This window comes from Vulpes lagopus, chromosome 8, assembly GCF_018345385.1.
Source record: "Vulpes lagopus strain Blue_001 chromosome 8, ASM1834538v1, whole genome shotgun sequence".
Taxonomy (NCBI): Eukaryota; Metazoa; Chordata; class Mammalia; order Carnivora; family Canidae; genus Vulpes; species Vulpes lagopus.
Genome location: NC_054831.1, coordinates 19,186,303 through 19,212,399, shown reverse-complemented (window position 1 = coordinate 19,212,399; position 26,097 = coordinate 19,186,303). Strand labels below are relative to the sequence as shown.

Sequence of the window (26,097 nt, the reverse complement as noted above, 5' to 3'; positions counted from 1 at the left end):
AATTTCTCCCTCCCTCCCAATCTTGGCCTTTCTGGAGAGGTACCCTCTCTCTCTCTCAAAACAAATTACCACCATAATACATCACATAAGTCTCTATGGAGACCTGACTGCACCTGATCATGGGCTGGGGTCCAGAGGCAATGAAGAAGCAATTCCTGCACTCTGGAAGTACCGTACCTCCTCTCTCTTCAGTGTCTATAAATCCAAGACGCACAAAAAAAACTCGCACACCCACCCCTGCCTTATACAAATTGACTGTTTTGTTCAAAGGTGCTGTATTCCCACAGAATACGCTGCCTGCCATGTCACTCTAGCTTATCCATGGTTTAAAGCTGAAATCAAACTGGTCACCCAACTCCCCCATGCTTTTGAAAGAGACACAAAGAGCCAGCTGAGCCATTGTTAGGGCATTCCCTGGTCTGAAGAACCATATCCCAATGGTGGAGAGAGTGACTCCATCACAGAAATAGAGCCCAGGCTGTAGGACCTGCACATTTTCTCATAACCCCACTCACTGATCATGCCACTTCCTTCAAAAGAGTCATCTGGTGATACCTGGCAGAAATATGTCTGGCCAGAATGATAGGATGGCTTTCATCCTAGTCACTAGCTTGCTGTTGATAAGACTGAATCTGAAGTTGTCCAGTAGGGGAATAAAAACCAAATGGGGTAGGAAATTTGATTTAAGGCATCCCATTCTGGTCCTTATGCCCTGTCATTTACCTCAGCTAGCTGGCCTGTGACAGATGGAGCGTCTCCCACATGTCAAAATCCAATGTCCCAGGCACCTGGGTGGCTCAGCAGTTGAGCATCTGCCTTTGGCTCAGGGCATGATGACCCGGGGTCCTGGGATCGAGTCCCACATTGGGCTCCCTGTAGGGAGCCTGTGTGTCCCTCTGCCTATGTCTCTGCTTCTCTCTGTGTGTCTCTCATGGATAAATAAAATCTTTTTTTAAAAATGTCTCATTCATCTCTGTCCCCCTCACATTCATACAGAGCATAGCCTGTGGAAGGATAACCACCAACCAGTGTGCCCTGAACTGATATGACCTACTTCCATACAAGAAAAGAGGAATGGGGGACTAGCAAGTAAAGCAGGCTATAAAACCACAGTTAACCATCTCAGCCACATAGCCCTGAGACCAACAGAACAGGTGAGTCAGTGGCAGGGGTGGGGAGGGAAACGGGAGGCACAGGGGATGTAGGGGTGTTCACAGAACCCCAATGAGAGCTCCCCTGAATACCCCTAAAGCAAGAATCACTGTACAAAATTAGAGAATTAGAGATGTCAATGGCGACCACCAAACATACTGAGACTGAAGAGACAAATGTGAGACTGAAATCAAGAACTACTGGATCAGATGGGACCTATGTTCAGGTGTGCAAATGCCACTTCTCCTTTATCGGAGGTGCTCTGAAACGGTCTGTCCCACTCACCCTCCCACCCTGGATTACTTAACCCTAAACCACTTCCCACTCACAGGCCAGATATGCTGTCCCAGCTCATCCTGCTACACCCCCCTGTACACCAAACTTGCTGGGAGCATGAGCAGAGTAGCCAAGGTTAAGATCAAAAGAGGAACAAGCCAAGTGAAGGGAAGAATTAGTTCTCTAAAAACAGAGAGGCAGCTGGGGGAGCAAAGAGAACCAGCTAGCAGGTTTGGTATCAAAACATCAACCCGCCCCCTTCTCTGAACGTCCTGACGGGGCCTCCTTTGCCACAGCCACAGTAAGACATGGGAGATTTCCCAGATCCAATGCAGTCACTTTCATGGATAAATGTGTTTATGATGTCAGGATTCGGATGAGTGCAATTCTGGATATGCATTTAATTTGTGCTGTTACTTCTCCTTGGGGTAGGGGTTGGTATTCACAAGGAAAGTTTATTTCTCCCCGGAAGGCTACTCACCAGACGGTTCTAATTAAGCCCTGATGGAGCATGAGGACATCCCAAAAGAGGGTGAAAATGAGCTGTGCCTCCTGGGTCTCCAGTGTCTCACATCTTGAGAGCTTTCAGAAAAGAGGCACTACACATGTGCCACACAAAGTAAAAGCTACATTCCCAGCCAGAAGGGGGAGAGGCCTTGAGATGATCAGCTTTGTTTGGCTATAATCGTTTTTCAGGCGGCCCCAGGCTTCTGTGTGAAACAAACCACTGTGTCGAGGTGAGCAGAGCTCTTTGAACAGGACAGTTACCCCAGGGAAGTTGCTGTAACACACCCGGCCTTCCCATACTGCCGTTTCATTTCAGGCCGGAAATAGAGAGGCCCCCTCCACCTCTTGGGTCTGGGCCTGATCCACAGGAAACTTCTCTCTTGATTAGACTCCCACTGAGCCCAGGGTTCAGCTTTCCATCCTTCATTCCAACCCACACACCCTGCCACTCCACCAAGAACAGAGTCAGGGGGCCTTTTCAAACAAACCTGCCCACCCACGACCACTGTGGGCAAGCTACAGAGCTCCTGCTAAGAATTAGCCCTGCCTTTTTCTTGGAATTGAGAAACTGGCCCTTGAACTGCAAGGGAATATTCTCTAAAAAGCAGATTAATCTTTACTGATTTTTGGCAGTCAAAATTCTGGGGTCAATTAAATGGAGCCAAGACCTAATGCCATAATGCCTTAATGTTTCCTGAGCATTTATGTGCAACGCCTGAGGAGGTACAAGACTCTGTTGGCCCCATCTAGATATTGCTGGAAATTGCACCAGCCTTATACAGCCTTCATTTTCCAAGGTTATCCTATAGTCCAGCACAGAAGGGGGTTTCAACCCTATCGTTTACAAACATCAATGTAACACAAAATAATTCAGACACTCTCTAACTACTTTGAGTGAATTGGTCACAGTCACATGACACATATGGATATTTCCTTTTAAAACAGACTTTCCAACTGAAATGGGATCCAGATGTTGTAAGCAGATGTATATTCAGTCCTCTTTCAAGGGGGTACCTACGTAATGAAAACTCAGCTTATTTTGACTCATTTGTGTACTTTTTACTTCTCCTACTAGCATGAGAGCTCTTCCAGGCCTAGAATTCTTGCCCATTGCACTGAGCACAATGTTTGGACCACAGTTGGTCCTTCAAGCCTGGTCCAATAAATGAAGCAATACATAAACACAATGAAGGTTTCAATGAATCGGATTAAGCACCAAAGTCAGGAACAGAATGTTTCCTGTATAAGGTTATACACACGGATTTGGATTTGGAAAATTCTTGATCCCCTTGTTAACTATGACTATTCGTCAAGCTAACAGCTAGACTTTTTATTTTTTATAATAGCTGGTGATTTCCATTTGAATGGTGCTTTACATGGAAGCTTTACAAAAAAAATTTTCTTAGATGACAAACTGCAGAAGACGTTAGGAACTCTTTAAGACCCAACTCAAATGACAGGTCACATTTATTGAGCACCTACTATGTGCCAGACCCTGTTTGGAAAACTCTCAGGCACTCAGTCTTTGCATGGCTCTGTAGCAGGTTCTGACACTATCCTCATCACGTAGGTGAAGAACCTGGCTCAGTTGTTCCTTGGGCCTCTCTGAGCTCTCCAAAGGAAGGTAGCCACTTCTTCTGAAACCCTATTTAGCATATCTTGTGCTCCTCTTATGAGACATGCTGTGCTCTCCCATGTACAAGCAATAATTCAAGCATCGTTCCATCCTCTCTGCTCCACTGTAAGCTCCCCAAAGATGGGGCTATCTTATTCCAGTGGTATTGCCAAGGCAGGCCCAGGAACTGCATATCAAGGTCGCCTGGGAAGTTTTTCAAACAAAACACAGCAGAGGCCTGGGCCTTACACCCTAGAGGTTTTAGGTGTTGGCTGGTGCTCTGGAACCCCTAGCCTCAGAAAGCTATCTAGGTGGTATTGACACACACCAGGTTTGAGGACCACTGTCTTACTCAACTAGCTCACTGCTTTGCACATTGTGTATAATGAACAAAACATCAAATGAATGAGTGGTTTAACAAATAACCATTATTATGAGATGTCACTCAAGATACATACAACTTTTTCAAGTGGACACAGAACTACCCCGAACAAACTCTGCCAACCCCTCTACCTACTTCCCACCATTCCTTTTCTGCCCCCTTCTGTCATTCAGCTCCAGCCACACTGGCCATTCTCATTGCTCAACTGTGCCAAGCCTCTACCTGGAACTGTCCTACCCTAGATTTGCATGCCTTATTCCTTCTTTTATTTAGATGTCTTCCCAAATGTCACCTCCTCAGAGAAGTGATCTCTGAGGGCCTTAACTCAACCTATAGCATGCCCTTCTATCCCTCACAATACTATTACAATCCTATATCTGTAACCTCATAGCCCTTAACATCAACTGCCATTATATTACATATACTTCAAATTCACTGTTTCTTCCCACTTAGAATGCACACTCCAAGACGTTATGGATTCTTTGAGGAAAGCCGACAAGCCTCTCTGGCTCATTAAGCCTTCTGTTTGAAGTGTTTCAGAGGAGTCTAATTTCTCATTGTGACAAAAAGAAGGGCCTCACTGACTTTCCAAGTTCCTTCCAGGATCCCAAGTCTTAGAAAAATGAAATTTTATAAATAGAAAAAGTCCCAGACATCATCTAATGCAGGGGTTCTTCTTAATCTGGGGTTCATGAGTCCCTGGAGAGTTCTCAACTTCCTAAAACTGTATGTGAAATTCTGTCTGCATGCATATGCACAATTTTCTGTGGAAAGAATCCACAGCTCTCATTAGCGTCTCAAAGGAGTTTTATTTCTCAAACAAAAAGTTAAAATTCTCTTAGCAAAACCCTTTATTATGGATGAGGGGATGAGCCCCCCCCAAAAGCAGCTTAGGAATGACCAAACAGCTGGTTAGCTGGTTCGTGATGGAGCTGTGGGCAGAGTACCCATCTGTTGACCTCTAAGTGGTCTCCTTAACAACTCTCCACCATATCCCTTATAAAGAGAGGACCCTTCCCTTGTGACAATGGCATATTGCCATCCTGAACCCTGGACTCTGGGAGTAGCTACTTCACTGTGTGTATGACTAAGCCTTGGGCAAAAATACTGCAGAATGCTTTCCCCCTCCCGAACAATTTAATTATTCACAAATTTTCATGTACAGAGAACATCAGGGGGGATGAAGACTCAAATTTGCCCTAAGCCTCTTTCAAATGGCATTTCATACCAATGCAGTAGAGGGCATCTTCTCGTACCCTCGCGCACCAGATGCCCTCTGCGAATAAAGACCTTTTTTTCCCTACTGCTAATGGCTGCAATTTTCTCATGATTTCCTATCGTGGTAAATGCCAACAAAAAACATCACCCCCACCACTTGTCCTACTGGCTATTCTTTCAATGTTGCAGATTCCAGACCAGCCCTGCCAGAATGAAAAACATAATATTCACAAGCCATTGGGAGGCATGCAGAGAGGGGGGCTTGGAGAGAAATAAAGGACGGGGTGTACTTGGAATTCAATCAGAAGCCCGTGCGTGACCTGCCCCTTCCTCTCTGATTTTTTGTGTTTACAGAAAGCTCTGCAAGGTACTCTGAGGTGCCAAATCAACTTTTCCAGTGAGCCCATCACACTGTATGGAACAGAGACCCACTCAAGTTGTGTCAGGAAGAGTCAAGAAAAGCAATGCTTTGGACCTAGAACTGGACAGCAGCTAAGAACAAGGAGAGCTCTGGGGCCTGGGTGCACCCCCTCCAACCCTGCACCCGCCCCAGAGGCTCTAGGGTTGCTCTCTACAGCTGCTCCCTTCTATCAATCAGCTTCTCCAGTTTCCCTATGGTTTTCCTGTTTCCTTTTTTCTTTAAGTATAGTTGACACATGATGTTAACATTAGTTTCAGGTGTACAACATGGTGACTGGAGAAATGTATATACATCATGCTGTGCTCACTGCAAGTGTAGCTACCATCTGTCTCATTACATCACTATTATAGTATCACTGACTGTAGTCCCCATGCTGTCCCTTTTATTCCCATGACTTATTCATTCCATAACTGGAGGCCTGGATCTCTCCTACTCCACTTCACCCATTTTGTCCATTCCCCAGCCCTCTGGTAACCATCCGTTTGTTCCCTGTACTTATAGGTCTGATTCCACTGTTTGTTCACTCGTTTGTTTTTTTTAGATTCCACATGAGTGAAATCATATGGTATTTGTCTTTCTCAGTTTGATTTAGTTCACTTAGTATAATACTCTTTAGGTCCATCCTCCATATGGTTTTTTCATTCATAACCTTGGCCTCCACATGATTTCAGTTTGCCAAGGACTCGACTCTGTCAAATGGCATCCTTTTAGCTTTTGCCTCTGTGGCAAAATACAGCTTGGGATTCTTTCATTCAAAATCCCAAGATAGGGAATATGACTGACTCTACTTCTTTGTGCCAAGCATTGTCATCGTTCAGATTATGGAATAGCTTCTCTGGAGTGCTGTGCCCACCCATATACCAATTGACAATGGCCGAGCAAGTCAGATATGGTATAAAATGTGGCTGTTTACCTAGGCCTTCCCAAAGTCTTCTGCAGTGGCTTTGACCAGATAGGTACGGTGACGATTCATTCTATTGGCTCTAAATCAGGCTGTTCAATAGTGTGCAGTAGCAGGCTTCTACTAGCATGTAAGAGCCAACTGTTAACTTTTCGGGGATTTTTGTAAGCTATTCGTTAATCCACTGATAGTTTGAAATTGGCCATAGTGGGAATACTTATACCACAGACATTGGCAAATACTACAAATCAGAGCCTGCTTGCTTGGTTTCTCTCTCTCCCTCCTTTTTCTTTCTTTCTTCCTTCCTCTTTTGTTTTCCTTTTTCTTTCTTACTTCCTTTCTTTCTTCCTCCCTTCCTTCCTTTCTTTCTCCCTCCCTCCCTCTTTCCTTCCTGTCTTCTGGAGAGCTAGTTTGCCAGCATACCCCTGTAGCATTAATGGTTAAAGAGGAAGAAAAAAATTAAGGTAAACAGGGCTCCCGGACAACCTGACATTTGATAATCTATGTCATTTCCCTCTTCTCTTCACCTAGCTTTTGCTGCAGCCAGAATGGATGGTTTCCTCATTCCTACCTCCCACAGATACCTGTTCTACAGCCAGGAGCCAAGTCTCATGCTGAGCCATATCTTCAGGCTTCTCAAACCTCAATGCCCATCTCCATAAAGGTCAACTTCTTCCCTGAAGACTACCTAATCCCCTCAATTAAAGTAACCTCTGCTTTTCTAAAGTCCTGGAACCCAAAGTATTGCCCTCTTTTCATCTTCAGCCTTTTACTTTAGCTATTTCTGACTTCATAATTTGTAGTACTTTAATTTATTTTAAACTTCCTATGAACAAGATCTATGTCCACTTCTCTGGATCCTTCCAAGTGCTGAACATATGCTCCTCAGTTAAATACCTGGGAGCACATGGTGAATGAATACAGAACAATTATTTCCACAAGTCAGCCAATAACACACCTCTAGAGCCCTTGTCTTCACACATCTACCATTCCAGACCTGCGAACTCATGAGTTCCCCAATAGAGATGAGCCCTGACAACCAAATCAGAATAGGATTTGTGAAGGCATGAATAGAGGTCATATAAAGGCATGTATCTGGTCTCTCTGTGTGTATTACTTTAAGTAGACACAAATGCCCATAAGAGAAGGGGGAAAAATCAAGGATATAATATAGGGATTTTAAACTTTGACTTAGCAACAGCAGATTCATACCTCAAGCCACCTGTTAAACTTGATCAACCCCTTATTAAAACTGATCTCCCTTTAAGACTTTGAGAAAGATGGCTCTGAGTATTAGGGGAAATCTCAGAACTAGGAACCAGATGAACAAGATCACAAGTTCACTGTCAGGAGAAAATGAGTTCTTCATGTTATGAATCACTTAAACAGCCTGAAGAGTATATAAAAGCCATGAAGCAGTTAGAAGGAAAACTATCAGATTACAATTGGCATGTAAAGAAAAGAGCCCTGAAGAAATGGGCTTCTTTGCCCCAAAGCTTTTCCTAGACAACACCACCTGAGTAAGGCTTCAGGCAGAAAGTTCAATGGCGTATCAACTTTAGATCTTGACATTCTTGGTCAATGCATGTGGCCTTACTGGCACTGCTCAAATAATTTGTAGAAATTTGTTAAAATTGAAAATGCCTCACACTCTGAGAATCTGGAAGGTGGCAGAAAATAGCATCTCTATTTTACAGCCAGAAAACTGAGATAAAGAGAGGCAAGCCACTCGATTGTGTCTGTAACAGAGACTGAAATACAAGCCCAGCTTCCTAATCCTGGCTTCGATACTTCTCTGTGGGTCTCACTCTACCCATCATCCCTCCAAACCCTAAGTGCCCCAGAATATAAAAAAACAAGTGACCTTTATGAGACGGATCATTCCTGAAGCTTAATCCAAACACTTGGTGTTAAAAACAGGAAAAAAAAGGGGGGGGGGTCCCTCAGAACTAAGGCAGACAAAAGAACATGGTAGAGTGCCTATTACTGCAAGAAAACAAGCCCTTTAATCTTCCAAAAGTCTAAAAACCCTGTCACCCCAGGCTGCTGATAAATGCAAGAAGATAAAGACATATTACAGGGAATGCACACTTCACTGTAGAGATCACTTATATTTCCTTCATCTGTCATTTCTTGATAGGAAGATAGGACCACAGAAGTGCTATACTTTCCCTAAGGTTTTATAACCATTAGCTAAAGCCTCCTAACCCTGGAATTTAGCCCCCTGGTAGCTAAGAAAAATCACCAGTAAAGAAGGGAAAAAAGAAAGCAAATGAGAGCAAAACTCTGCATGTACATGTGTCCTCCGTAAAAGCCTCGTGTCTGATCCTTACAAATGGAGTCCTTTGGGCAACCAATGAGGGTTTTCTGAGTCCAAAATATGTCACTGCATTAAGTCAATATCAAAATGCAACCAAAGGAAAGTAGACAAGATTGAGCCATTTGCTCTGAAATAAGTTCCACTGTCAAATCTGAACTGAGCAGGCAGGCTCATATCTAACTCAGGAAAAAAATGCAAGAGATGGATTCAAAATTTCCAAAGCTCTTGGCTTAGATCGGAGCTCAAACATGAAAAGAATTCTTCTACAGAGTCAAACCATTTCTGAATCTGTGAGCTTCCAAAGAGACCTCCCTGAAGCTATCAAGCAATTGGAAAAAAAGCTGGAGCTGCAATCCCCACATTGCCCAATGTGAACTGGGTACTGGTCTCCCTCAAGCTAGGTTCCTCAGAAATATTCTGCAGTATTCTATACACAGTCAACCCCTTTCCTCAAGTAGGCATCAGTCTTCTTTAAGAAAGGCTCACAGGGACAAACTGTAAGAGACACTTAATCATAGGAAACATAAAGGTCGCTGAGGGGAAGGTGTGAGGGGTTGGGGTAACTGGGTGATGGGCATTAAGGAAGGCACATGACGCAATGAGCACTAGGTGTTATATAAGATTGATGAATCACTGACCTCTACCTCTGAGACCAATAATACATTTTATGTTAATTGGCTGACTTTAAAGAAAAAAGAAAGGCTCACAGGCTTATAAGATAATCATTTGGAGTTCTGTCCTCAAAGATTCCTAGTTTCAATTCTACGATAGTCTGTGTGATAGGACCAGAAATGGCTGGCCAAGAGCTACTGGTCATAACTGTCTGTGAGTCTAGGACCGGAGATGAGGCTGGAGATGATGTATACTGTGGCATTCTATCAGACCAAAGGGAAGGAAGCCAGACTTTATGAAACCCTGCCTACTCTTTCTATGTATTTTCTACACATTCCGTATCTTAGGTCATCCTCACACCCCATAAGCCACTGGAACATAGCAGGTATTCTGAGAACATGGACTTCCTCAGAGCAGTAAGCTAGTCACAGTGAGTAGAGAATAAAATTCCAGTTGGTTGGACTCAAAACACCTATGTTAGTCGGTTTTGAGTGAATTATTTGTTTATACCTCTTAACATCCTAGTCTGATCTGAGCCAGTGTTACTCCAAAAGCACAGAAACAGAGAATAGAAGTCCCCTCACCCAGAGACTCCTGGGAATTCAAATATCTTCTCTAACAATTTTTACAAGACCAGGCCATTTCCAGCCATAAGAGCTTTGACACTGGAAATATACTAGAGTCTAGTCTGGACCTCTGAAGATGGGTTCAGAGCTAACAACACTAACTATTTAATAATCAATCCTGCTCTGGGGGCACCTGGGTGGCTCAGTGGTTGAGCATCAGCCTTTGGCTCAGATTGTGATCCTGGGGTTCTGGGATCAAGTCCCTCATCAGGCTTCCAGCAGGGAGCCTGCTTCTCCCTCTGTCTCTCTCTCTCTCTTTCTGTGTGTGTGTGTGTGTCATGAATAAATAAATACAATCTTAAAAAAAAAAAATCAACCTTGATCTGCAAACAAGGTCACCTGATTGCCAGGCTAGTATAGTCTCAGGCAGGCTCCTGCCTAGCAAAATTTCAGATAATGATTATATACTGCCCATGGTACCAGGAAGTATGATCATCATATTCCTACCTTCTCAACTGGCTTAGAGCCTTATTTGATTCATAAAAGCAAAGGGTAATAAAAGTAGACCTGAACTTCAAAATTCTGAGCCACAAGAACCTACTCTCCAAAACCTTCACCCTGCAGCAAATGGCTCTTGCATCTGCCTTGACAATTCTGATTTTAAGCATGGCTTGGCCACTGGCACTTGCTACAGTCTGCAGGACTGGAAGTAGTAACCATGTTAGCTTACCCTGTGGCACTGAGCAAATCAACAGCTGCACATCGATCTTCTTCACCTACTCAGAACATGACTTATTTTTTTAAAAGGCATACCATATTAGTGAAGCTATTAGACTATAGAAATAATCATATATAAGTGTTCTATTTTGTTAGTGAAATATTTTATGTAATGTGAGACTAAGTCTTGTGTATGCCATGGGCCTGTCCATTACCTTATCAAAGAAAAGAATGACATCACCTCCCTGTCTTTAAACAAAGGAGTCAAAGCCAGAGAATAATGGTTTATCAGCCATAAAATAGTCATTTAGATACTTAAAACAATAAATTACTTAAAATTAACGAGACGTAATTCTACAAGTTTTTAATTTTAGGATTATAAAGAAATGAGGCTAATGTAAACATGAAAATTCCATTTTGCCCCTAACTGAAGAACAATGTAGGAATAGGTTTTTGATTGTAAACAAAGAGACAGAGTGTATCATAAGTAATTCACTCAATTGAAGAAAGCAAAGTATACTAAATTACAGATGATCTTCAATACAGGAGTGTATAAAGTTAGAATTTTGCTAGAATATGCAATAGCGTAGTTTGAGAGATGGGGTCAAAGATCTAATTGCTGAATCCAGCCAAGACATCCTGTGTGATTTGTAGCAAACCACCGAAATAAGTCTGTTTCAGTTACTAGACCTCTACAACAGAGGTGACAACAGCTCTGCCTTTAGGTCACAAATTACATTAATACTCATTGGATCATGAAGTCCAATTTATTTATTTGTTCAAATTGGTAACCGATCCACATTGCACAAACTTTCAAAGGTGCAAAAATAGTCAATAAAAGCTCTCTACTTCTGACGCCCAATCCACCATCCCCTTTCAAGAACCACCTGAAGGACAATTTCTTACATACAGTTTCAGAAATGGTCTAGCATTTACAAGTTCATGCAAACACACACTTTTCTCTGCCTACTGCATTGTGGCTTGACAGTGCCTGACACACAGTAGGTACAGAACAAATATTCATTTAATGAAATTAATACTACAGACACTTTTTGCATCTTGCCCTTTCATTCAAATATATCTTGGAAATAGCCCATATCAATGAATAGAGAGCTCCTTCACTTTTTTCCTTTCTAAAATTCTTATTTTGGTTTACTGTACATACAGGAAAGGCACATATTTTACATGTACAGTGCACTAAGTTTTCATAAACTGAATCACCTACATAAGCAACACTCTGATCAAGAAAAGACAAATGTTACCAATAACCTAAATGCTCTCATCCTCACTGCCAGCACAGCACACCTTTCACCCTGCAGACACCTAGACTAACGACTACCCTGACTTCAAAAAATAAATTAGTTTCACCTGTATTGGTATTTATAGCAATTCAGTAGCAAAATAGGTACTCTTTTGTGTTCACCTTCTTCCCATGGCCTTTTGGAAGACTTAACTGTATTTTTATGAGGACATGTAAATCTTGTATTCTCACTGCCCTATAGTATTTCCTTGGGTGGGGACACCATAATTTATACATATGTTCAACTGCCAATGGGCATGTGTGTCATTTCCAATTTGGAGCTATTTTAAATACTGTACTATGAACATTCTGCACAAGGCTTTTAGCAGAAACTTGTCATTCTCCTAACAGTGAAACTGTGGAGGCACATAGTAGGTCCACACCAAACTTTCCTAGGAACCACTAAACTGCTTTCCGAAATGGTTGTACTGATGTACGCTTTCATAGCACATGCGACTTCCTACGACCACGTGTCCTCACCAGCAGCTGGAATGATTCCATGGTTTTGTTTTGTGCTATTTAGCTCTTCTGGTAGGGTTGCCATTGTTTTTACATCTCTGTGATGACAAATGGAAAGCAGCCCCCTTTCATATGTTTACTGGACATTTGGATATTATCTTTTATGAAGTGTCTATCCAAATCTTTTGCCTATTTTTGTATTGGGTTATTCTTTTCTCTTACTAATTTCTAGTTCTTTACATGTTTGCAATATGATCTGTTGTTCAGACATATGTACTGGGAATGTCTGCTTCCATTCTGTGGGTTCTCTTTTTAATCTCTTAAGTGTGTCTTTCTCTGAACATTAAGTTCTTAATTTTAATAGATTCAGTATAATTTTTTTATAAGTTAGTGGGTTTTGTGTCCCTTTTAAGAATCTCTGCCTACTCCAAGATCAAGATGTTCTCTTATGCACTTTTTTAAAAAAGATGTATTTATTCTTAGAGAAAGAGAGGGGGGGGAGGAGGAGAGGGAGAGGGAGGATCTCAAGCAGACTCCTTGCTGAGCACAGAGCCAGACACGGAGCTCTATCTCATGACTCTGAGATCATGACCTGAGCCAAAATCAAGAGTCAGATGCTTAATCAACAGAGCCACATAGATGCTCCTCTTATACTCCCTTCTGAAAGACTTTACCTTTCAGACATTTGGAATCATTTTTTACAGCGTGAAGTAGGAGTCCAGGAATCAACTTTTTTGGCATTAGGTAGGGATCCAGTATATTTTTTCAAGACAGACAATTGACCCAGAACCATTTTTTGAAGAGATCATCCTTAAACTACCAAATGCCAGTATCATCTTCACAGACACTTTGTCTATCACTGAGCTTGATTTTTTTAATGCTGTAGTATTCCATTATATGCACATGCCACAAATCCCTAAACCCACTCCCCACTGGTTTACATATATTTTCACATTTTTGTTATGAATAATGATCTAATGAACAATCCTGTCCATGTATTATTTCCCACATGTGTTAACATATCTGTAGGATAAACTCATAGAAATAGAATTGGTAGGTCAAAGGATATGTACATTTTTATTTTAATCAATATTTGATAGAGGGTATACCAGTTTTAATTAGATTTTTCAGACCACAATGATACGGCACACACAGTATTATTATAAGACATGGCACATTAGAACTTCACTTATATCAAAGTTCCCAACATTTTGAGCCTCAGGATCTCTTTTTTAAAGACAATAAATGAGGGGATCCCTGGGTGGCACAGCAGTTTAGCGCCTGCCTTTGGCCCAGGGCGCGATCCTGGAGACCCAGGATCGAATCCCACGTCGGGCTCCCGGTGCACGGAGCCTGCTTCTCCCTCTGCCTATGTCTCTGCCTCTCTCTCTCTCTCTCTCTCTCTGTGACTATCATAAATAAATTTTTAAAAAATTAAAAAAAATAAAGACAATAAATGAAAAAAAAATTTAAAAATAAAGACAATAAATGTTCTTCTAGTATCCACTGGCTGAGAAAATATATAGAAGCATGCAAGTTCATAGAATCTGTGCCTCATAATCCTGTGAGATGGAAAAACTTAAATGAATCATGCTGTCATGATGTGAGGGGCAGGCCTTCTCTGTTTATTTGCTCCTGTTCATAAGGAAGCTCAAAGCCTGGCTGGTATGCCTCAGAAACCAGGTAGACAGACTCCAGCCCTATTCCAGGAGGAGTTTGACTCCAACAGGAAGTCCCCAGTAGCTCTCTGCCTTGAGATGAGGCTGCATATCCTCCTTACTATCAAGCTGTCCCCTCCCATCAGAACTGCACAGGAGGACTTGTACCCACCATGACAGCAAGGAGCCTTACTCAAACTTCTCCTAGATTAAGTGTTCAGAATGAAGCATCATGGTTTTGCTCAAAATACAGGTTTAAAAAAATACCAATGTTCTCTCACTTCCAGGTCAATATTATAATCCCTTGTGATCAATACAAGACTTTACCCATACTTGGTAAACTACAGTATCATTCAAACCTGCTTGTAATGTTGTAAGAGTATCATGTTACTTATTAATTTTGTGATTGAACATTATATCAATACTCTGGTGCTGGGGACCAAACATCACTGGGTCTATACCAGCCCTGAAATATGACCACCATGAAACCCACAGCGTGACTTCTACTTTGCAGGCTCAAACCTCCAAGACACACTTCCTTTCCAGAACTCTTAAAAAGGGGAAGGTAAACAGCAAAGAAAACCATCAACAAAATGAAAAAGGCAGTCTACCAAATGGGAAAAAATATCTGCGAATCACACATCTGATGAGGAGTTATCCAATATATAAAGAACTCATAAACTCGGTAGCAAAAAAAAAAAAAAATCCAATTAGAAAATGAGGAGATCTGAATAGACATTTTTCCAAAGAAGACATACAGATGCCCAAGAAGAGACACATGTAAAAAAGTCCTACATCACTCATCATCAGGGGAATGTAAATCAATAATGAGATATCACTTCACGTCTTTTAGAACATTATTATAAAAAGACAAGAAGCAAGCATTGGTGAGGATGTGGAGAAAAGAGAAGTCTTGTGTACTGCTGGGATGTAAATTAGTGCAGCTAGTATGGAAAACAGTATGGAGGTTCTTCAAAAATTAAAAATAGAACTACCATATAATCCCACTTCTGGGTATTTATTCAAAGGAACACTAACTTGAAAAGATATCTGTACCTCCATTTTAATGCACCATTATTTAATAGCCAAGATTTGGAAACAACCTAAGTGCCCTCTGATGATGAATGGATAAAGAAAATGTGATATGTATACAGTGAAATATTATTCAACCATAAAAAGAAGGGAATCCTGCCATTTATAGCAATACAGATGGAACTAGAGGGTATTATGCTAAGTAAAATAAGCCAGAGAAAAGCAAATACTATATGATCTCACTTATATGTGGAATCTAAAAAAAAAAAAAAAAAAAAAAACCACAAAAACAATGGAACTCATAGAATAGATTGGTAGCTGTCAGATGTGGGAGATGGGTGGTAATAAGTAATTCTTGGGGATGTAATGTACAGCATAATGATTACAGTCAATAATACTATATTGTATATTTGAAAGTAGCTTTTATTTTTTTAAAGATTTTATTTATTTATTCATGAGAGACACAGAAAGAGGCAGAGACACAGGCAGAGGGAGAAGCAGACTCCATGCAGGGAGCCAGATGTAGGACTCGATCCCGGGACTCCAGGATCACGCCCTGAGCCAAAGGCAGACGCTCAACCACTGAGCCACCCAGGCGTCCCAAAAGTAGCTTTTAAAAAAGTCCTCAACATGGGGTGCCTGGGTGGTGCAGTTGGTTACACAGCTGACTCTGGATTCAGTTCAGGTTGTGAGCTCAGGGTCATGGGATCAAGCCCCACATCTGGCTCCATGCTTAGCATGCAGTCTGCTTGAGATTCTCTCTCCCCCTCTGCCCTTCCCACTTGTGCTCTAAAATAAATAAATAAATCTTTTTTTTTAAAAAAAAGAGTCTTCATCGTGAAGAAAAATTTGGTATGGATGCTAACTAGACGTACCACAGTGATCATTTCTCCTTATACACACTTCACATTGTACATGTGAAAGTACCATCAAGTTATATGTCAATTATATCTCAATAAAAAGGGGGAGAAGATAATTTAATATCTAAATCTTATTCATACCGAAATCTCCACCTAGGAGAAAACCCAGGGAAGACAAGTATTTTCCCCTTTAGGACTGTGTTGGGTGCAATTATTTGTCAGAGTCCCAAGCAGACATATAAAGAAACTTGCTCTGTCAAGTTATAGAGAGGAAGCAACTAGAAGACAATAGGCTGAAACACAAATTTTCTAGGAGCCCTGTGACTTTGGTTAATCACTTTATGCCTCCAGGGCATATTTTTCCAATAAATGAGGGTGTTAGCTATGAGGGGATGCATAGAGAATCTAGCCCTTAATATTTTATAATGCTATGCACAAAAGGGTAAAGCTGTCAGATTTTTATAACCAAGTTTTAGAACTTATAACCAGTCTCCAGCAGCAAAGTGTGGGGGAGTGAGAGCCCTATCACTGCAGGCTCATAGGAAATACACTCCTGCCCCAGCTATATGTAACAAACCAGTCATCAGGATGCATTCTTACTCACCTTGGCTGAGTCAGCAAAGAGCTATTTTCAAGAGAGAATTAATCTCTGCTACGATTCTTTCCCTCAAGTTATTTGAAAAGATAAAGAATGGATGCCCAAGATTCTTAGGGCATCGAGGGGGTCCAACTACTGCATCTGACATAGACCGTCCCAGAGTTTAAGAGGGTGTGGAAAAGTAGGAGAAAATGGCACAATCTGGAAACATAGATCCATGAATATAAAGCCATTAGAACAATAGCAGCTTTGCCATGGCATAGAGCTTTGTGGAAAGACAAAGACCACTTTTGTCTCTTGCTTGGGAACTGGTTGCCAGCAATTCAGACAATCGTTTTGAGTCCCGACTGCCAGCCCAGGCTCCCAGAGGACAAGGCCTGGACATCACTTGCAAAAATAAAATTAACACTACCATCCTCTGCTTTCCCTTGCTCACCCAACTCTTTGCCTCAAAATAATTTCTTAGTCTGATCTCAAAAGCCCTTTTTTAGCTTAAAAATAAAAGCCCATTATTCCTGAGGTATGCTGGAGGCTACTTATAAACCAATGTCAAAGGACTCCCTGAAGGATCTGTTATACCTTCAACATCCAGAGATGGCAGACATTTCATGGATGATTTTATCTATTTGATGAGGAAGAAAACTTCTTTTCCCTCCTTTTAAGCATTTAGTGAAAAACTATTTGACCTTAGTCAATTTCCTGGGCCACAGATACAGGTCAATTCTACTGCAATTCTATTATAACTCTCAATTCAAATGAGTAGTAACAGAATTGACCCATGTTCCTTTTTTAATTCTTTTGACAGTACTGAAATATTTTCTGTGTATAGAGTTGTCATTGTTGTTACACTGAATATTGATGGGGATAAACTAGCAGTTGGGAAATTTTCCCTTTATGGGAAAATTCATTACGATGAGATTTGACTCCTTACCCCCCAAACTCCACTGGTTTGTCTCTTAATATTTAGATGAGAGAAATTACCAGTTAAGTTTCAGCTAACAAGTTGAAACGTGTGACCACCACAAAAAAGCCTTCTATAAATCTGGACAAATTAATTATTGAGTAACTACTCCCTTTGCTGCAAAGCCCCTTGCCAGTACTCTAAATTACTTTTTCTTCTCCACATTACTTGTGATCTCCTTTTTCTTTTGATGACCCTGTGTACAGTATATACTATGCTTATTGTAAAGGGATCTCAACTCCTTTTTTGTAATAGGAAGGAACAAATGCATTTAAAAGCCTTCTTTCTTTCATTAGATTTTGTCTTTTCTAAGTCATGTGCTCAACACAATACTAATGCAATGACTCAGAACCTCCCAAACCCTATTTACCACTGTGGTCAAGCACCTTCCTCCATGAAGCCTCCACAAATAATGAAGGGGGCGGGGGGGGGGGGGAGGAGAAGGAGGGGGAGGAGGAGGAGGAGGAGGGTGGTGAGAGGGGGAGGAGGAGGACTATCCCATTTTCCTTTCCTATCTAATAAGGCATCATTTAGGATTTCAATTCCTCTCCACCCCACAATGTTCACACAACCTCTGCTTAAGCAATTTATTAAATCTATTTTATCTAGTATTTATATGTTCCTTTTCCTACTGCTTTTCATTGCATCTCATTGGAAGGATGCATAGGGCAGTATACTCCATAGCTTGGAGAAAATGCCCTCTTATGGCAGACAAGACAAATTTAGGTAGATGATGGGTTCAAGTGCTCATTTATTACTCCATCATTTATATCCTGAATGCTGACCACGTGCCAGGCACTTTTCCTAGGGTTGGTATTTTCTAATGGAAAAGACAAAGCTCCCATCCTTATAACCTTATATTCTGGTATGGGAGACAGGCAGTAAACACAATCAAATAAATAAGACAATTACAGACCATGTAAAGAGAATAAAGGGAAAAAGACATTGAGAGGTGTGGGGAGGCAAAGTGTGGGCAAAGGCAGTAGTACCCTAAGGGAGGATTCTTAGAAGGACTTAAGGAGGGATTACTCTAACAGTGATTCCATTTTTTAAAAAAATTTTATTCATTCATGAGAGACACAAAGAGAGAGGTAGAGACACAGGCAGAGGGAGAAGCAGGCTCCACGCAGGGAGCCTGATGTGGGACTCGATCCCGGGTCTCCAGGATCAGGCCAGGGCCGAAGGCAGCGCTAAACTGCTGAGCCACCCGGGCTGCCCTCCACACTGTTTTAAAGTGTGTTTCATTACCTGTCACTTACTCTTCATTGCTGGATCACGATCTGGGCTGAAGGCGGCAGTAAACCACTGAGCCATCAGGGCTGCCCAGTGATTCCATTTTTAATTCTCTTTTTATCTAACTAGCTACAGTTGATGCTTATTATTTGCAAATTCTGTAACTGTGAATTTTCCTACTTGCTAAAATGTACTTGTATCCTCAAATAAATATTCCTGGTGCTTCCACAGTCACTCTCAGATGTGTGCAGACAGGCAAAATGGGATGTGCAAGGTCCCATCTGAGGTCCAACAAGGAGACACCACCTTTTTCAGTTCTCATATGGCAAACAGGTGTCCTTTTTGCAGTTTTAAAGGTAATGTCATGTTCTTCTCATATTATGCTTTTTGTTAATGACTTCACCATTTAAAATGGCCCCCAAACACAGTGCATGGTATTGAGCTACTGTGAGTGTTCTTAGGCATAAAAAGGCTGCAATTTGTCTAATGAAGAAAATACATGTGTTAGGTAAGCTTCACTTAGGCTTGATCATCGTCCTATTGGCTGTGAGTTCACAGCTAGTAAATCAATGATATATATTAAATAAAGTCTTTAAATTTTAAACAGAAACACACTTAAAATAAGGTAATGTATTGACCAGTTGACGAAAACGTGACCAGAGGCTCACAGGAACCTGACCTTGAATTTCCCCTAGGAGCAATGGTTCAATATTCACTAGTCAGGGTTCCCGGCTACTTTATATATCAACTATCAGAAATCACGGGAATCAACGTCACAACAAAGAGAAAGCTTCAAGTTGGGTATCATCCTCCCTCCCGAATAGAGGAATGGTTTGACAGGTACCATTATCTAGCCAGACCTCAGTACACTGCTGTCTTATTTTTGTTGGTGTTATTTTTATAGCTGCTTTTTCCTATGGCACATGATGCTGGTTCTTCTTTAATGGCAGGAATGGAGGATTTTTCTTTTCTAATAACTAAGTAAAAACTACAACATTCAAAAAGCAGCAACATAGAGAAAAGATGAAGTAGGAAACAGACAAGGCAAAAGGGCATGGAATCAGACATGAAGCTGCTTCACAAGGGCACCTGGATATGGCAAAGATCAAGGTGACAATGGATAACTGTAAAATGTCTCTGAGACCCCCACATGTACCTAGAACATACTGAATTAAAGGGTTTAGAACAGTCACAAAGTAAATTCATAATAAATATTAATTCTATAGTTCTTTTATTCTTAGCCTCAATGTGGTTAGAACATGAACACATTAGGGCAAAGGCTTCTTCAGCTGTATATTATCTAGCAGCATCTGCCTCCAGTAGACAGATGATCAACAAGTGTTACTGTTGTTGCTTATTCTGGTTCCATAACTAATTAACTGTGTGATCTTCAGCCAAGGATTTTTAATCTGTGTTCAAATTCAGAGATCTGGGCAGCCCGGGTGGCTCAGCAGTTTAGCGCTGCCTTCAGCCCAGGGTGTGATCCTGGAGACCCAGGATCGAGTCCCATGTCCGGCTCCCTGTGTGGAGCCTGCTTCTCCCTTTGCCTGTGTCTCTGCCTCTCTCTCTCTCTCTCTCAATCTGTCTCTCATGAATAAATAAATAAAGTCTTAAAAAAAATTCAGAGATCCATGGATTTGTTTTTTTTTTTAATTTTTATTTATTTATGATAGTCACACACAGAGAGAGAGAGAGAGGCAGAGACACAGGCAGAGGGAAAAGCAGGCTCCATGCACCGGGAGCCCGATGTGGGACTCGATCCCAGGTCTCCAGGATTGCGCCCTGGGCCAAAGGCAGGCGCTAAACCGCTGCGCCACCCAGGGATCCCCAGATCCATGGATTTGAAATGGGAAAAAAAAATGCATCTCAATTTTCTAAAACTTAGTATTTAATTATGACTGTAGGCAATAAACCCCAACTTGTACCAAACTGAAATCATAAGTATTTTCATATCATTATCATGGTTACTGCAGATATCTTAAAAAAATCATATATATTCATCATTAATTCGAAAGTATGGTAGTTTATCAGACCTGCCGCTAGATCTGGTTATTTAGTGCATTAATAAGCACATGTATCACAATATTACAATTTTGAAAAATATCTTGACAGCTGTATTTCAATACAACTGGGTTCCATTTTCAATTCCTCATAGTTGACTTTATACACTTAAAATCATTATTCTAAGAAAGGGATCCAGCGGCTTCACCAGAGGACCAACAGAGTTCATGCAATCAAAAGGTTATCTTGTGTTAAGCAATTCACTTTACCTCTTTAGACACCAAGTTCCTCTCTTTAAAGGGAAACTGGATTAGTTAGTCCCTCAGACCCTCCTCTTGAGGATTGGATGGGAACCACAGCACACCTGAACGCATTAACAAAGGGCTACAGGAGTCTGCTTTCAATTTTTACACCAGCATTTGAGTCTACTCTACTAAGCTAAATGCTTTCAGATTAATGAGGCCTAGCAGAACCAACAGATGAAGAGCTAATGGTGAAAGCAAAGATGCTCCCACACTACCTTTTATCACATTATAACAATATAGATCACAAACAATAATGAATTGTTTTGCAACAACAACAAAAAATCAACCAACAACATAATCTGGGACCGTTATTAATATAAATAGCTTGTTTGGGAGCAGACTTAAAACATAAATGTTTCAATAATCAGAAGAGTAACCTGGATATATATCACTGACATTTGTTTTAAATCTAAATAAAAATGATTATATCCTCATGTCCTCAAACAGAAAAAAAATTCAAGAAAGGGGAAAAAAGAATAAAGGAAAAGAAAATAAAGAAAAAGGAAAGAAGAAAAGAGAGTTTTCCATGGCTGTATGGAAGAGCACTTGTTTCCAAGCATTTGGCACGCAGTACTTCACACCAGGATACTAATGGACTAGAACTTTAAAAAAGCAAATCTATTGGTCCTTTCCCTTGATAACAGATAACACACATGGGTCATTTAGGCCCTCCAAAATGCTAGAGATTGAGCCAACAGAGCTATGTTTAAGAACTAAGAAAGCCCAGTCAGATTGCATTTCAGTCCCCATAGAAAAATCTAGGCTATGTCAGGAGCAGCCAATAGTGGCACCAAGATAATATAAGAGACTGCTAGCTTCACTTAGCAAAATTCAAATTGAGATCAAAGCACTACCCTCGCACAGAGTAGCTGTGAGTCATTGAAATGCTTCAAAATGACTATCACATGGTTTCCTTCACCCAGAAACACAATCTGACCAGCAGACACTCGTAAGTGATAACTATCCCCCAAAAAGTCCAACAAGCCAATTTTCCTAATTATATTTAAATGAAGTCTGTCTACTCGATGCTTCCTTATTTTCTCAACAGCACATCTCATTTTTCTGCTTGCAAAGAAATAAAGACACCGAAGGCTCTCACTACGCACATTTAACCAAACAAAATAAAACTCATACTGTGGTGAATGGGGGTGGGGGGTGGGTGGGGAGAGGAACTGCATTAAATCATCATGGAAATGAGGTTAAGGCTTTAGAGTGTCACCTCAACAGCAAGGACAAGCAGTTACTGAATACAGGCTCTCTACCTGGTATCATGACAGGGATACAGAACCATAACCTGATTCAGTGAACCCAAGGATAAAAGGATAAGTAACAAAGTGTGGCACAATGTAGTGATTGTGAGGAGAGGCATACGGGTTTGGGAAGAAGGTCCGGTTCATACCAAATCTGGGGAAGCAATGCAAATGCATCTGAGCCCCTAGGAATAGGCTGGATTGGAGATGATACAGAACTGGGAGGACTCTGGGAGCAAAGTCCCAAAGGGAGAACCTCTTCATTGCATGTTGCACAAGAGCAGAGAAGGGCAGTGTCTGCCCTGGTAAGTTAATGAAAGAAGCCAGGGGAGATAAAGTTGGTGGAGACAGGTCGAACCAGATTATCATAACCTTGAAAGTTGGGCTCAATTTAGACTTTACCCCGGTAGGCCAAGGAAGGCTTCCAAGCAGGAGGCGCTGAGAACAACAGAGAGTTTTAGGAATAAACAATGGTGATTTATCTCCTCAGCTAATCTGTCCTAACAGTGGGTCCTTTTGTCAAGCCAAGATTAATCAAAATCTATTGTGTCTAGTAAAATAAGTGTGCCAAATTATATCCTGGGGCAGTTTTGCTACCACCTATGCCCCGGAAATGCATTTCAAATGCTTTTCTTGACTGCTGATAAATAACATGGTAACCTGATTCCAGAATTGGGGGGGGGGGGGGGTGTATTACTAAAAAGAAAACATGTCACACTTGCTCCTATGACTATGGTAATTAAAACCACATTTGAGGGGTATGCTTGCATTAATTACATGAAAGTCATAGTAGTTTTGGATCCTGTTAGAAACAAAATTAAAACTGCTATCTTTGTAAATAGTAACTAATGAGCAGGCATTGCTAATTATGCTTTAATTTAGTAGTACTCTGTAACGCTCAAAAATAAATCGATTCCATCTATCACAGACCATTTTCCTTCCATAACTACTGGCTACTCACTGGCACCTGCCTGAAGCCTCAGGACCAAATTCTGACCAGATACTCTGGGTCAGAAGAAACACTTATTTCTGAGTTGCTGCCACAAGAGAGTGCAAGGATTCTAAATGAAATTTAAGAGGTAACAAGTTTTTTTGGGATAGGGGGGCAACAGGGAATTACATAGACACAGTACATATTACTACATATACAGCTACATATACACAGAAAGGGTCACAATTAAGATAGTATTTTAAATGTGAAAGGGTTTTGTTGTTGGGTTTTTAACGGACTCTGTGGTTACAGAGTGGAAAAGCACCTAGAGGAGGTTGTTAAGAGAGTGTCCTAAGAGGACTTCAGTGTGTCAGAAAGCACAGAAGCGCTGCAGGGATCCCTCCCTCCCTACTAACTGAAGCGGTAAGGAAAAATGGGGCCCGGGAAAGCGAGTAAAATAAAAGATTACATTACAAATGGACCGAATGAATGAACCTGGGAGGAAGCGATAAAATGCTCCACACACACAACTGTGTTTATTCTAGGGAACCGCTCGGAAGTCCACCTGCCCCAGGGGTGGCCCGGCTCATGGGAGTCTTTCCAAGAGACCTCAGCACGCGCGCGCACACACACACACACACACACCAGGTGCAAATACCTTTTCCACCTGGGTCAAAACCAGGCACAGCCAGGCTTTCGGGTCCCCAACAACACAACAGCCACCCCTCCGCGGGGGGTGGGGGCTCTTCGAGCACCACCTTCAGGAAAGCCCAGTGCCTGGCCTGGACCTGCCACAGGTTCCTTAACAAAATATGCTCCTGTGGGGATCCCTGGGGGGCTCGGGGGTTTAGCGCCTGCCTGCAGCCCAGGGCCTGATCCTGGAGTCCCGGGATCGAGTCCCGCATGGGCTCCCTGCATGGAGCCTGCTTCTCCCTCTGCCTCTCTCTCTCCTCTCTCTGTGCCTCTCATGAATGAATAAAGGAAATATTTAAAAAAAAAACAACAACAACAACCCTCACGTTATCTGCCCCGGGACGGAACTGGGGCCTCGCAGCGCGGCCTGACGCGCCTTTAGGGACGCTCGGTTAGGGACGCTCGGTTAGGGACGCGCGTCCGCACCGTCGGCCCGGCCGCCCCCCCCCCCAGCCCGCCCGCTGTCTCCTCCATCACCTGCACCTCACGGCTTGAGGGTCCCGCTCACTTTACAGCTGTTGCCGGCACCCCAGTCCCTGGAGGAAGGGGGCGCCGTCCTGCCCCCTCCCCCGCACACCTCACTGGGGGGCCCCACTGGGGGAGCCCGGCAGACGGCGGGCAGACGCCCCGGGCCCGCGAGCGGACCGACTGCTCCAGGAGTCCGCGAGGCTGGGGCGGAGAAAGGGGCGCCCCGGGCCGACGCCCCACGCCCCGCGGGCGAGCGCTCGCCTTTGACGTGTGCACCGTGCACGGGTCCCGGAGCCCCAGTGCCGTTTCGGGGGCGCTGAGACTCCCCAACCCGGGGGGGCGCTGCCTGCGCCCTGGGGGCGGGGGGGGCCGGAGCCGCGCGCCCCCGGGGGGCCTCCGCCGCGGGGCAGGGCCGCTCCCGCGAACTTCGGGCGAGCACTCACCGACCCCGTACTTCTGCCTCTTGGTCGGGATCCAGCGGGCCATGGCGGCGACCTCGCCCGCGGCGGCGGCGGCGGCGGCGGCTACTACAGCTCCCGGGGCCCCTGCCGCCGCCGCGCCCCGCTCCCGCGCGCCCCGGGCTCCTCCGCCATGTTCCGGCAAACTTCGCCGCCCGCGCGCGCGGGACTCGCTGGGGCTCGGCCGGGCCCGCGGTCACCTGCTGGGCCCTCCCGGCGCCGCCCCGGCCCCTCCCGCCGGCCGCGCCCTCCGCCCGCCGGGGCCGCCTCCGCGCCCGGGGCTCCGCGCTCCGCGCTCCGCGCTCCCCGGCCCCGCCTCGCGCGCTTCCCGGGAGCGGCGCCCCGGGGCCCCCGGCTCCGGCTTCTTGGCTCTACGGCTGCGCCCGCCCCCGGCTTCCTCCCCGGTGAGACCCTCCAGGCTGGAGCCCGGGGGCGGCCCTGGGGGGCCCAGGATCGAGTCTCAGGGCGCTCCTCGCCCCGGGCACCCCGGTGCTGGCCCTCAGCAGGCGCTCAATGAGCATCTGTTCGATGAATGAGCAGTTGGCGCTGCGCTCACCCCCTGCAGCTTTCAGAGACAGACAGAGCCGGAAGGACTCCAGGGCCCACAGGATCTCCCGGGGCCACCCTTTAACGCTTTCCTTTTCTTTATTATTTTTTTAAAATTGGAGTTCAATTTGCCAACATAGAGCATAACACCCAGTGCTCATCCCGCCAAGTGCCCCCGTCAGTGCCCATCCCCCGTCACCCCATCCCTCCACCCTCCTCCCCTGCCACGACCCCTTGTCCGTTTCCCAGAGTTAGGAGTCTCTCCTGTTCTGTCTCCCTCACTGATATTTTCAACTCATTTTCTCTCCTTTCCCCTGTATTCCCTTTCACTGATTTTTATATTCCCCCCCAAATGAATGACACCATATAACGTTTATTGCTTTCAAAGCAGGCGCATTTGTCTTCGGGTAAATAGAGACCTGGTGCGACGGGGGCGGGGGGGGGGATCTGCACCCCAGAAAGGTCCGGCTCCTCCGGGAGCTCCGTTGGGGAAATTCTTTAGAGTTTAGAGAGCCTTAACTTGGAAATCCTGTACTCCCACCCCACCCCCACCCCAAACAGCGGGACTCCTCCCCAGGTGAAGAGATTGAGGCCCCTATGATCAAGGGAGAAGTTCGTCCCAAGACACCCGCCCCCCCCCCGCCTTTTCCAAGAGAC

The 26,097-nt window shown here is 43.5% G+C and overlaps 1 protein-coding gene across 3 annotated transcripts in view; it reads right to left on the bottom strand.

Annotated features, from left to right (window-relative positions):
• Positions 1-25,109, bottom strand: part of DOCK5 (dedicator of cytokinesis 5) — a 211,725-nt gene extending 186,616 nt beyond the window's left edge. For all 3 annotated transcript variants that reach the window (XM_041766771.1, XM_041766772.1, XM_041766773.1), the window contains exon 1: positions 24,880-25,109. In XM_041766771.1, coding sequence (XP_041622705.1) covers positions 24,880-24,922 — 43 coding nt within the window. In that variant the 5' untranslated portion in view covers positions 24,923-25,109. The remainder of the gene's footprint in view (positions 1-24,879) is intronic.
• Between the last annotated feature and the right edge of the window lie 988 nt (positions 25,110-26,097).